The sequence below is a fragment of the Pelophylax lessonae genome (genome assembly GCF_965119305.1).
Source record: "Pelophylax lessonae genome assembly, chromosome: 3".
Lineage (NCBI taxonomy): Eukaryota > Metazoa > Chordata > Amphibia > Anura > Ranidae > Pelophylax > Pelophylax lessonae.
The window spans coordinates 63,122,375-63,136,712 of record NC_138770.1 but is presented as its reverse complement, the minus strand read 5'-3'; the positions used below and the strand labels follow the sequence as shown (position 1 = coordinate 63,136,712).

General features: G+C 44.5%; 1 protein-coding gene across 1 annotated transcript in view; it reads right to left on the bottom strand.

Moving 5' to 3' along the window:
- Window positions 1-364: 364 nt before the first annotated feature.
- The window catches only part of LOC309549724 (L-gulonolactone oxidase-like), a 229,793-nt gene continuing 215,819 nt past the window's right edge, over window positions 365-14,338 (bottom strand). Inside the window, exons 11-12 of the mRNA XM_082250217.1 lie at window positions 8,070-8,160; window positions 365-704 (exon numbers count right to left, since the gene is read on the bottom strand). Coding sequence (XP_082106343.1) covers window positions 576-704; window positions 8,070-8,160 — 220 coding nt within the window. The 3' untranslated portion in view covers window positions 365-575. The remainder of the gene's footprint in view (window positions 705-8,069; window positions 8,161-14,338) is intronic.

The window sequence follows — 14,338 nt, the reverse complement described above, 5'->3', positions numbered from 1 at the left end:
ATCTAAGTTAAAGCTAAAATGGGATGACTTGCCAACATTTCCTAATAGTGTTGAAGGAAGCCGAGGTCCAGATCTAACTACGAACCATTTGTTTAAGCCCTGAAGATGAGGGAAAACTTTCCTCTAAAAGTTGGTTGAACAATATCTGATGTTCTTCAATAAATACTTTAAGAAATTACCAAACAAGATGGACGTTTGTCCTAGGAGCTCCTAACCCCAAACCCAAGATTAGGTCATCCAATGAACGATTTCTACCATAATCAAATAGGCAGCAGCCTAGAACCATAACATGTCTCCCACACAATGTAATTCCACCATCACAGGTTAACCTCCCTAATTATCTCTTCATATATAAACATTACTATTCATTTTTATTCTTTTCAATCCAGCACATTTACTGTGTTGATAGGTGAAGTGCTCAATGAACTGATTTTTGGGGTTCTTTGTATTGCCAAGCATTTACTATGACATATAACTCAATATTAAAACTGTAATTATGTTTTGTTGTGCGTTGGTGATGAAGTGGTGGATGGATTATTGGTTGAAGTTATTATTAGGAACTGTTTTTCTATTGCTCAGTAGAAGACCTTTTCCAGATAAGGATTGAGGAACATTCCTGTTGGGTCAAGCTTTTCTCTTAAGCTTTTGAATTTGGTGAATGCAGGATACATCTTCTCGAAGTCTTTCCGGGTACAAGTATGAGCCTGAGACAAGAACACAGACACAGATTATACACTTTATAGCCCAAACAATTTGTAGATATGCACTTATGTTTTCAATTAAAAACACATGGAACTGGACACCTGAAAATTAATGTAAACCCCTTCCCGGTGTCTCTCAATGGCTCTTTAAGGAAGAAGGTGAGTAGAAGTCCCATTCTTTGCTGTACAGCTAGTTCACATGTACTGCATTTTAGGCCTTATGCACACGGGGCGATTTTACAGCGGCTGTTTTTGTCGTCAGACGTTTTTTTCTGCAGCCAGTAAACTCCCCGGCATGTTCTCCTATGTCTCCCCCAGCATGTTCTCCTATGTCTCCCCAGCATATTCTCCTATGTCCCCCCGGCATGTTCTCCTATGTCCCCCCGGCATGTTCTCCAATGTCTCTGCGCCATGTTCTCCTATGTCTCCCCAGCATATTCTCCTATGTCCCCCCGGCATGTTCTCCTATGTCCCCCCGGCATGTTCTCCAATGTCTCTGCGCCATGTTCTCCTATGTCTCCCCAGCATGTTCTCCTATGTCTCCCTGGTATGTTCTCCTATGTCTCCCCGGCATGTCCTCCTATGTCTCCCCGGCATGTTCTCCTATGTCTCCCCGGTGTGTTCTCCTATGTCTCCCCTGGCATGTTCTCCTATGTCTCCCCGCCATGTTCTCCTATGTCTCCCCAGCATGTTCTCCTATGTCTCCCCCAGCATGTTCTCCTATGTCTCCCTGGTATGTTCTCCTATGTCTCCCCAGCATGTTCTCCTATGTCTCCCCGGCATGTTCTCCTATGTCTCCCTGGTATGTTCTCCTATGTCTCCCCGGCATGTTCTCCTATGTCTCCCCGCCATGTTCTCCTATGTCTCCCCGGCATGTTCTCCTATGTCTCCCCCCAGCATGTTCTCCTATGTCTCCCCAGCATGTTCTCCTATGTCTCCCCGGCATGCAGCATGTTCTCCTATGTCTCCCCAGCATGTTCTCCTATGTTCCCCCGGCATGTTCTCCTATGTCTCCCCGGCATGTTCTCCTATGTCTCCCCAGCATGTTCTCCTATGACTCCCCGGCATGTTCTCCTATGTCTCCCCAGCATGTTCTCCTATGACTCCCCGGCATGTTCTCCTATGACTCCCCGGCATTTTCTCCTATGACTCCCCGGCATGTTCTCCTTTGTCTCCCCCCAGCATGTTCTCCTATGTCTCCCCCGCCATGTTCTCCTATGTCTCCCCAGCATATTCTCCTATGTCCCCCCGGCATGTTCTCCTATGTCCCCCCGGCATGTTCTCCAATGTCTCTGCGCCATGTTCTCCTATGTCTCCCCAGCATGTTCTCCTATGTCTCCCTGGTATGTTCTCCTATGTCTCCCCGGCATGTCCTCCTATGTCTCCCCGGCATGTTCTCCTATGTCTCCCCGGCATGTTCTCCTATGTCTCCCCCGCCATGTTCTCCTATGTCTCCCCGGCATGTTCTCCTATGTCTCCCCGCCATGTTCTCCTATGTCTCCCCAGCATGTTCTCCTATGTCTCCCCCAGCATGTTCTCCTATGTCTCCCTGGTATGTTCTCCTATGTCTCCCCAGCATGTTCTCCTATGTCTCCCTGGTATGTTCTCCTATGTCTCCCCGCCATGTTCTCCTATGTCTCCCCGCCATGTTCTCCTATGTCTCCCCGGCATGTTCTCCTATGTCTCCCCCCAGCATGTTCTCCTATGTCTCCCCAGCATGTTCTCCTATGTCTCCCCGGCATGTTCTCCTATGTCTCCCCCCAGCATGTTCTCCTATGTCTCCCCAGCATGTTCTCCTATGTTCCCCCGGCATGTTCTCCTATGTCTCCCCGGCATGTTCTCCTATGTCTCCCCAGCATTTTCTCCTATGACTCCCCGGCATGTTCTCCTATGTCTCCCCAGCATGTTCTCCTATGACTCCCCGGCATGTTCTCCTATGACTCCCCGGCATGTTCTCCTATGACTCCCCGGCATGTTCTCCTATGTCTCCCCAGCATGTTCTCCTATGACTCCCCGGCATGTTCTCCTTTGTCTCCCTAGCATGTTCTCCTATGTCTCCCCAGCATGTTCTCCTATGTCCCCCATGCATTTTCTCCTATGTCTTCCCGGCATGTTCTCCTATGTCTCCCCGGCATTTTCTCCTATGTCTCCCCGGCATGTTCTCCTATGTCTCCCCCCGGCATGTTCTCCTATGTCTCCCCAGCATGTTCTCCTATGTCTCCCCGGCATGTTCTCCTATGTCTCCCTGCCATGTTATCCTATGTCTCCCGCCATGTTCTCCTATGTCTACCCAGCATGTTCTCCTATGTCTACCCAGCATGTTCTCCTATGTCCCCCCAGCATGTTCTCCTATGTCTCCCCGGCATGTTCTCCTATGTCTCCCCGGCATGTTCTCCTATGTTTTCCCGGCATGTTCTCCTATGTCTCCCCGGCATGTTCTCCTATGTCTCCCCGGCATGTTCTCCTATGTCTCCCCGGCATGTTCTCCTATGTCTCCCCGGCATGTTCTCCTATGTCTCCCCAGCATGTTCTCCTATGTCTCCCCAGCATGTTCTCCTATGTCTCCCCAACATGTTCTCCTATGTCCCCCCGGAATGTTCTCCTATGTCTCCCCGGCATGTTCTCCTATGTCTCCCCGGCATGTTCTTCTATGTCTCCCCGGCATGTTCTCCTATATCTCCCCAGCATGTTCTCCTATGTCTTCCCGGCATGTTCTCCTATGACTCCCCGGCATGTTCTCCTATGTCTCCCCGCCATGTTCTCCTATGTCTACCCAGCATGTTCGTCTATGTCTCCCCCAGCATGTTCTCCTATGTCTCCCCAGCATGTTCTCCTATGTCTCCCCAACATGTTCTCCTATGTCCCCCCGGCATGTTCTCCTATGTCCCCCCGGCATGTTCTTCTATGTCTCCCCGGCATGTTCTCCTATATCTCCCCAGCATGTTCTCCTATGTCTCCCCGGCATGTTCTCCTATGACTCCCCGGCATGTTCTCCTATGTCTCCCCGCCATGTTCTCCTATGTCTACCCGGCATGTTCGTCTATGTCTCCCCCAGCATGTTTTCCTATGACTCCCCGGCGTGTTCTCCTATGTCTCCCCAGCATGTTCTCCTATGTCTCCCCAGCATGTTCTATGTCTCAATGCACACATAGGCTGTTATCAGCAGTTTTTGGCAGGGGCATTTTTTGGCTGGAAAAAAAAACGTAAAACTAGCTGGTTTTGAGTGGCGTTTTTCAGCTGGAAAAATGCTCTGAGGTCAATAAACGCAGATAAAAGCCAAAAAAACGCTGCTCACTGGCTTTTTTTTGTCATTTTTTATTCCATTGCTTTTTTTAAGCCCGGGTTCTGTTTCAAGGTGTTGTTGATGGAATATAGCTTAGGGTCACACTGGTGCATGCTGAACACCGCATGTGATTTGCACCAAAAATGCACCGCATTCCTGTGCACATCACATGTGATATCTGTGCGATGCGATTTGAGCCATATTTTTTGTATGGCTCAAACTGCATCACATTTGCACCAAAATGTTGTAGGACTCTTTTTTCTCCACACCTAATCGCATTGCATGTGTGTGAACACTTATGTGATGCTGTTCTGGCAAGCGCACTGCATTTTGCAATCTGTTTCGGGGTATCGTTCATGGAACATGAAGCCCCCCAATAACATTGATCTGATTTGGCATGCGATTTGTCATGTCGAATCACATGTCAAATTGGAGCCTATTGCCGGCAACGGCACCGGTTCACACTGAGGTTTTAAAATCATTCAGCTGAACGCGCACGATTTCAAACTCGCATGTCAGTGTGACTTTGGGGGCGATTTGACAGACATCTGTACGGGTTCATGTACATATGTCTATTGAAATCGCCCTGAAGTTGCCAAAAGTAGTGCAGAAACTACTTTTGGGAATCGGTGCGGCGCCGCAAAGTCAGGGTTACACCAATTCGGACAGGGACGTTGCTGGCAACAGGCTCTGATTTTGGCATGCGATTTGACACGTCAAATCTGCCCGATGTGAACGGGGGCTTAATGTTCCATGAACGACACTCCGAAACAGATTGCAAAATGCAGTGAGCTTGACAGAATCACATTGCATGGGTGTTCCAGTGTCCAGTGTGCGTGAGGCCTTATTGTTAAAGAAAACAATATGGGCCCATTTACACCTATGGGTGTGCGTTACTGCAAGTGCTGCAACACATATGGAACAGTGTTAAGCCCCCATAGGAGTGTGTTAAAGCTAAGGTTAGTTTAGGAGCCAGGTTCATGTTCAAGGGTTGTGTTATGTTAAATCTGGTGGTTAAGTTAACCACTTCTGGACCGAAAGATTTTCACCCTTAATGACCAGGCCAAATTTAGCGATTCGGCACTGTGTTATTTTAACGGACAATTGCGCAGTCGTGCGATGCTGTACCTAAACAAAATTGATGTCCTTTTTTCCCCACAAATAAAGCTTTCTTTTGGTAATATTTGATCACCTGTGCGATTTTTATTTTTTGCGCTATAAACAAAAAAAGAGCAACAATTCTGAAAAAAAAAAAAAAAAACAATATTTTTCACATTCTGCTATATAACAGTCCCCCAAAAAAAAAATGTAAAAATCTAAATTTTTTAACATATTAGGCCAATTTGTTTTCCACTACATATTTTTGGTAAAAAAAAAAAAAATCGCAATAAGCGTGTTTTGATTGGTTTGCACAAAAGTTATCGCGTCTACTAACTATGGGAAAGATGTATGTACCGGAAATGCGACATTGTGGCGAACAGATCTGACCCCTGACTGACGTTTTTGACACTTTTTTTTGGGGGGGGGGGGGGGCAGTGAAATTGCTACAGTAATCAGTGCTATAAATATGCACTGTTACTGTAATAATGACACTGGCAGGGAAGGGGTTAACACAGTCAGTGATCAAGGGGTTAAATGTGTACCTAGGGGTGTGTTTCTAACTGTGGGGGGGGGTGTGGCTTGTGAAATGATCATAGAGACATGTGTTCCTATATAGAAGGATCACAGGCGCTCTGTGATCATTCCAGGGAGAAGAACGGTTAGCTGTGCTTATAACAGCCGACCGTTCTTCTCTCTCACCGGGGAGCGATTACGGGTGTCAGGTGGCAAACGGAGCCACCTGCCCTGCGCTCACCCCCCAGCTGCAGGTGCAACCGACGTATACCTACGGCGGTTTGCACAGGAGCGGCTGCCTGCCGCAGTATAACTGCGGAGGGCGGTCGTCAACCGGTTAAAGAAGAACTCTAGGCATGCATATTTTTACATTGTTATGCACAGGGCTTTTTTTCTAGTGCAGGTACTACCCCCTTCCAAATACTGTAACACCATCCCTTGGTTCCACCCTCTACCCAATTCCCAGTATGACCCCTTTTAGAGAATATAGAACTAAGTAATTTCTATGGAATTTGACACTGATAACAAAAAAAAAAACAAGAAACAATAAAATAGATTCCTATGCAGGCAACAATAGACTCCCCCACATCAACAATAGACCCCGAAGCAACAAAAGATCAACCCAGCAACAATAGTTCCCCCCCAGCAACAATAAAATATAGTATATTTCAGTGCGTTACTGCATATTTAATGCAGTATATTTCTGTGCATTACTGCACGTTTAATGCAGTACATTTTAGTGCGTTACTGCAAGTTTAACCAAGCATATTTCAGTGCGTTACTGCACGTCTAATGCGGTATATGTTTAACGCTGAATTTTTCAGTGCGTTACTGCATGTTTAACACAGTTTTTTTCAGTGCTCGTTTAAAAAGCATATTTAATGCTTTACTGCATGTACATTTCAGTGCGTTACTGCGTGTTTAAAGCTGTATATTTCAGTGCATTTCTGCATGTTTAATGCAGTATGTTTCAGTGCGTTACAGCATGTTGAATGCTGTATATTTCAGTGTGCTACCGCACAGCTAACGCAGTATATTTCAGTGCATTACTGCATGTTTAACGCTGAATTTTTCAGTGCGTTACTGCACGTCTAACACAGTATATTTCAGTGCGTTACTGCATGTTTAACGCTGAATTTTTCAGTGCATTACTGCCTGTTTAACGCAGTTTGTTTCAGTGCGTGTTAATGAAGTATATTTTAATGCGTTACTGCACATTTAATGCTGCACATTTCAGTTCATTACTGCGTGTTTAACGGTGTGTATTTCAGTGCATTTCTGCATGTTTAATGCTGTATGTTTCAGTGTGTTACAGCGTGGTTAATGCTGTATATTGCAGTGCTTTGCTGCACGTTTAACGCAGTATGTTTCAGTGCCTTACCGCACATCTAACACAGTATATTTCAGTGCATTACTGCATGTTTAACGCTGAATTTTTCAGTGCGTTATTGCACGTCTAATGCAGTATATTTGAGTGCTTTACTGCATGTATAACGCTGAATTTTTCAGTGCATTACTGCATGTTTAACGCAGTTTGTTTCAGTGCGTGTTTAATGAAGTATATTTTAATGCGTTACTGCACATTTAATGCTGTACATTTCAGTGTGTTACTGCGTGTTTAACGCAGTTTGTTTCAGTGCGCGTTTAATTAAGTATATTTTAATGCATTACTGCATGTTTAATGCTGTACATTTCAGTGCGTTACTGCACATTTAATGCTGTACATTTCAGTGCGTTACTGCATGTTTAATGCTGTATATTTAAGTGCTTTACGGTAAATCCGTATACAGTATATCACTGTATATTTTTAAGTGCGGTAAAAACACCTACCTCAGTGTAGTAAAACACTGGTTAGGCACACAGCTAACCCTTTGATCACCCCTGATGTTAACCCCTTTACAGCCAGTGTAATTAGTACAGTAACAGTGCATATTTTTTTAGTACTGATCACTGTATTAGTGTCACTGGTCCCCATAAAGTGTCAGTCAAGTGTATATATATATATATATTTAAAATTGTCGATCTTTTTGTTTATCGAACAATTATAAAAACACAGAGGTGATCAAATACCACCAAAAGAAAGCTGTATGTGTGGGGGGAAAAAATCTACATTTTATTTGGGTACAGTGTTGCATGACAGCGCAATTGCACAGGGCCGTCTCGCAAAAAATTGCCTTGTCATGAAGGGAAATGAATCTTCCAGAGGTTAAGTGGTTAATAAGGGGAAGCTCTGCTGACCTCCATTATCCAATCATGCGCAAGCAATACTGTTTTTTTTTTTTTTTTTACATGTGATTGGGTACCCTCACTTACTAAGCTCTGGAGAAAATGCCCTTGCAGAGTACACCTATCCCTGCAAAGTGCACAGTCTATTTGCCTTTAGTAAATCCACCCCTAAGTGTCAAGGTGCGGAAGATATGATAGAATAAAGCCCCATCTCACATGGAAATCCACCTCATAGTTTGCATTACCTTAGCCCAGTGGGGACGTCCTCCAACACGTTTCATAATCTTCTCATATTCTAGCCAGTATTCTCCATGTGGGACATCTTTTCCATATGGCCTAAAAAAAAAGCTTTACAATTAAAAATGTCTAGTTTTTTCTTACAGGTATTCTTTTTTAGATATATAGTAGGTGCACATGTTATTATGCAAAGGTAGAGGAGCGCAACGCTTACTGATCTGCCCCCAACTGGCCATTGCCTTAATTAAACATGTGCTAAACACATCATATACAACAACGTGCACCAATGCAAAAAAATATATAACAAAGTGGGGGAGGTTTGTTTCAAGTCATTTAAATACCATTCTTTGGGGGCAACCTAAAGCCAGATGTGGTGTTACAGAACAGTGAAATTTTTACGGACAGTCTTGGTGCCTATACACTGGCAGCTCATATTTGGCTGTGGAATTGATTGTTTCTTTTACATTTAGTTTGGCTTACATACAACCACTGGCCATCTTTTATCAAGCTCTCTTTAAAGCGGTAGTAAACTGCAAAAAAGAAAGAAAGAAAATCTTCTCCCTGCAAGGTAATGTCATAATAATACTAGAGACAAAGCATCAGGACCCAGATCTGAAACCTGCAAACTCTGCTGTGTCTGGCAGTGTTACTTCTTGCTGAGCCACCTGAGATGCTGGACAGCTCCCTGGACAATTCCTTGGACAATCTTACCTTTTCCTTTTTTTCCTGCTGAACCCTGAACTCTTTGCACCTCCAATGAACTTCCTATTTATACCATGCCTTTGCACATCCTGTTTGCCAGATTATTGTGCTCACTCCAGCTGATATCTCACACTTGTCACTGCTGCTGACATCCGCTATCATTTGTTACTGACCTTTGACTTGTTCCTCTACTACCCTTTCACTTGATCCCAACCTGCAACCACTTATTACGGGCCTTTGGCTTGTTCCTCAACTTCACTATTGCTTGATCCCAGCCTGCAATCACTTGTTACTGACCTTTTGCTTGTTCCTCAACTATGCTTCTGCTTGATCCCAACCTGCAACCACTTATTACGGACCTTTGGCTTGTTCCTCAACTTCAATATTGCTTGATCCCAACCTGCAACCACTTATTACGGACCTTTGGCTTGTTCCTCAATTTCACTATTGCTTGATCCCAGCCTGCAATCACTTGTTACTGACCTTTTGCTTGTTCCTCAAATATGCTTCTGCTTGATCCCAACCTGCAATCACTTTTTACCGACCTTTGGCTTGTTCCTAAACTATGCTACTGCTATATCCCAACCTGCAATCACTTGTTACCGACCTTTGGCTTGTTCCTCAACTACGCTACTGCTATATCCCAACCTGCAATCGCTTGTTACCGACCTTTGGCTTGTTTCTTAACTACCCTTCCCCTTGATCCCAACCTGCAACAACTTGTTACCGACCTTTGGCTTGTTCCTAAACTACACTACTGCTTGATCCCAACCTGCAATCACTTGTTACCGACCTTTGGTTAGTTCCTCAACTACACTACTGCTTTATCCCAACCTGCAATCACTTGTTACCGACCTTTGGCTTGTTCCTCAACTACGCTACTGCTATATCCCAACCTGCAATCGCTTGTTACCGACCTTTGGCTTGTTTCTTAACTACCCTTCCCCTTGATCCCTACCTGCAACAACTTGTTACCGACCTTTGGCTTGTTCCTAAACTACACTACTGCTTGATCCCAACCTGCAATCACTTGTTATCGACCTTTGGTTTGTTCCTCAACTACACTACTGCTTTATCCCAACCTGCAATCACTTGTTACCGACTTTTGGCTTGTTTGCTTAATACACTTCTGACTTACTTGCTAAATCTGCTACTGGACACCAGCTTGCTCACTTCCTTGTGGCTCGACCTGGTACTAAAATGCAGCAAAACCCATTTTCACCATCAGGAGCTCTAGTGAATACTGGTTAGTGCTTCAACCCTGCATCTGCCAGGGTTACCTGCTTGCATACATATTCTTCTGATCAGTGGGAGCCTCTCTACTGCTATAGCTACGGATCTTCAAGCCTGACCCCTGACCATGACACAAAGAGCATAGGCAATTGTTTTAGTACAAGAATTTGGAGAAAGCAGTTTATACAACAGTGTGTAGTTGGCCAGCAGCAGGACAGTTTTAATGAGGGAGAATTGGCTGAAATATACTGGAGATTACATGCAGGATGGTGTTTTTGTACAAAATGTAGGAAACCAAAAACGGGACAGCAATGTAAAACTGGCGACCAGCAGGACAGTGGTAATGGGCAAGGATAGGGTAAAATGCACAAGCTGGAATTGTAGTACAAAAATTATGATATGCAGAGAAAAGAGCCGTGTAAACATGTCCAGCAAAAGGAAATTTTTAAATACGGGATAAAAGGCCTAACCAGTGTATGCCTAACATTCATTTAATCTATGGGGATAGACAAAGTGTGCCGAATGTGAGGCAACTGTTGTTTTTTTTTTTTCTTCCAAAGGATGCAGCAGCATTCTGCGAACAAAAGCCAGTTACAAGAGCACATGTTTAGTACGTGAATGCTTTACTTTAAACACTTCAAGGTTAAAAAAGCCCCTTACAGCTAAAAAAAAAAAGAAAAAATCAGTTCAGCCTAAAAAAGGGCCTTATCAACATACATACAACAAAAACGAATATACCCCCAAAATAAATAAAAACCTCAAAATACCCCCATCTTGACAGAAATTGCCCAACGAGCTAGCTATCAGAATTTCAGTGCGGTTTCCTTACTGAACTTAATCTCTTCCCATGCAGTTTTTCAGCTTTCCCAATCCTTTCGCTACAACAGCTTCTATTACACAGACACTATGCCATATCCAAAAGCCCCTTACTGGCTCTTCTATCCCTGCTGCTTATGGCATTCTCCTGGGGAAAGCTGCACAAAAATGGGGCAAGAACACAAATGTCAAACCCACGGGATTTGCCTGGAGCCCAGGATAGTGGCGAACCAGACCCTCTTCCCTAATGGTAATATAAAATACAGATAGAGAAAAAGAGAACACAGATTTACAGGTATTCATGCACAATTTTATAATTTGCAATTTCATGTTCCTCTTATAAAAAAAAATACTTTAGTTCTGCTTTTAAACAACTGTGAACCAAGATTACTATATGGACATTTTTTTATTTGTATTTATTTAACACAAAACCACTTCCAGTCTTAAAAGAGGATCTGTTTGTGAGAGCCCCCACTCTGTTCCCTTAAGGCTCGGTGAGGCTGCCCATAGTGGCAGAAGGTACTTCTCACTTCAAGCCAAAAACTATTAATGCCAACAACAACACACCAATTCATTAATTACACCTTAATTAAACATCTCCTCTAAATCTCCAGATCTGCAGATGGAGTTTTAGTTGTGAAACGTGTTTAATAAAAGTTTAATTAACAGATTGGTGTGTTGTTGATGTAAAGAGAATCCAGTTTTTAAGCCATTAAAGTGGTATACCAAGAGTTGGATCTCCATCTGTTAAATCTGTAGACCCTTGGTGCCCACGTGTGGCTCAAGGACACCTGCTGGCTTTGGAACTTTTTGTGTGGCCCCTGGACCTCAGCAGTCAGAAGTAGAAGTAGGAGCACTGATTTACACAGAGCCTATTGAACTTAAAGTATCTGACAAAAGTGAGTACACCCTTACATTTTTGTAAAATATTTTATTATATCTTTTCATGTGACAACACTGAAGAAATGACACTTTACTACAATGTAAAGTAGTGAGTGTACAGCTTGTATAACAGTGTAAATTTGCTACAATGTAAAGTAGTAGTGTACAGCTTGTATAACAGTGTAAATTTGCTATCCTCTCAAAATAACAGCTAGTAGCAAAAGTGAGTTCACCCCTAAGTGAAAATGTCCAAATGGGCCCAATAAGCCATTTTCCCTCCCCGGTGTCATGTGACTTGTTAGTATTACAAGGTCTCAGGTGTGAATGGGGAGCAGGTGCGTTAAATTTGGTGTTATTGCTCTCACTCTCTCATACTGGTCACTGGAAGTTCAACATGGCACCTCATGGCAAAGAACTCTGGGGATCTAAAAAAAAAAAATGTGTTGCTCTACATAAAGATGGCCTAGGCTATAAGAAGATTGCCAAGACCCTGAAACTGAGCTGCAGCGCGGTGGCCAATACCATACAGCGGTTTAACAGGACAGGTTCCACTCACAACAGGCCTCGCTATGGTCGACCAAAGGAGTTGAGTGCACGCGCTTAGTGCCATATCCAGAGGTTGTCTTCGGGAAATAGACGTATGAGTGCTGCCGGCATTGCTGCAGAGGCTGAAGGGGTGGGGGGGTCAGCCTGTCAGTGCTCAAACCATATGCCGCACACTGCATCAAATTGGTCTGCATGGCTGTCGTCCCAGAAGGAAGCCTCTTCTAAAGATGATGCACAAGAAAGCCCGCAAACAATTTGCTGAAGACAAGCAGCCTAAGGTCATGGATTACTGGAACCAGGTCCTGTGGTCTGATGAGACCAAGATAAACGTATTTGGTTCAGATGGTGTCAAGCGTGTGTGGCAGTAACCAGGTGAGGAGTACAAAGACAAGTGTGTCTTGCCTACAGTCAAGAATGGTGGTGGACGTGTCATGGTCTGGGGCTGTATAAGTGCTGCCGGCAGTGGGGAGCTACAAGTGCTGCCGGCAGTGGGGAGCTACAGTTCATTGAGGGAACCCTGAATGCTTACATGTGCTGTGATATACTGAAGCAGAGCATGATTCCCCTACCTTCGGAGACTGGGCCCGCAGGGCAGTATTCCAACAAGATAACGACTGCAAAAACGCCTCCAAGATGACCACTGCCTTGCTAAAGAAGCTGATTGTAAAGGTGAAGGACTGACTAAGCATATCTCCAGACCTAAACCCCATTGAGCATCCGGGGGGCATCCTCAAATGGAAGGTGGAGGAGCACAAGGTCTCTAACATCCACCAGCTCCGCAATTTCGTCATGGAGGAGTGGAAGAGGACTCCGGTGGTAACCTGTAAAGCTTTGGTGAACTTCATGCCCAAGAGGGTTAAGGCAGTGCTGGAAAATAATGATGGCCACACAAAATATTGACATTTTGGGCTGTGTGTTGAGTTATTTTGCGGGGACAACAAATTTACACTGTTATACAGTGGGTACGGAAAGTATTCAGACCCCCTTAAATTTTTCACTCTTTGTTATATTGCAGCCATTTGCTAAAATCATTTAAGTTCATTCTTCTTCCTCATGAATGTACACATAGCACCCCATACTGACAGAAAAACACAGAATTGTTGACATTGTTGCAGATTTATTAAAAAAGAAAAACTGAAATATCACATGGTCCTAAGTATTCAGACCCTTTGCTCGGTATTTAGTAGAAGCCCCCTTTTGATCTAATACAGCCAGCAGTCTTTTTGGGAAAGATGCAACAAGTCTTTCACACCTGGATTTGGGGATCCTCTGCCATTCCTCCTTGCAGATCCTCTCCAGTTTTGTCAGGTTGGATGGTAAACGTTGGTGGACAGCCATTTTTAGGTCTCTCCAGAGATGCTCAATTGGGTTTAAGTCAGGGCTCTGGCTGGGCCATTCAAGAACAGTCACGGAGTTGTTGTGAAGTCACTCCTTCTTTATTTTAGCTGTGTGCTTAGGGTCATTGTCTTGTTGGAAGGTAAACCTTCGGCCCAGTCTGAGGTCCAGAGCACTCTGGAGAAGGTTTTTGTCCAGGATATCCCTGTACTTGGCCGCATTCATCTTTCCCTCGATTGCAACCAGTCGTCCTGTCCCTGCAGCTGAAAAACACCCCCACAGCATGATGCTGCCACCACCATGCTTCACTGTTGGGACTGTATTGGACAGGTGATGAGCAGTGTCTGGTTTTCTCCACACATGCCGCTTAGAATTAAGGCCAAAAAGTTCTATTTTGGTCTCATCAGACCAGAGAATCTTATTTCTCACCATCTTGGAGTCCTTCAGGTGTTTTTTAGCAAACTCCGTGCGGGCTTTCATGTGTCTTACACTGAGGAGAGGCTTCCGTCGGGCCACTCTGCCATAAAGCCCCAACTGGTGGAGGGCTGCAGTGATGGTTGACTTTCTACAACTTTCTCCCATCTCCTGACTGCATCTCTGGAGCTCAGCCACAGTGATCTTTGGGTTCTTCTTTACCTTTCTCACCAAGGCTCTTCTCCCCCGATAGCTCAGTTTGGCCGGACGGCCAGCTCTAGGAAGGGTTCTGGTCGTCCCAAACATCTTCCATTTGAGGATTATGGAGGCCACTGTGCTCTTAGGAACC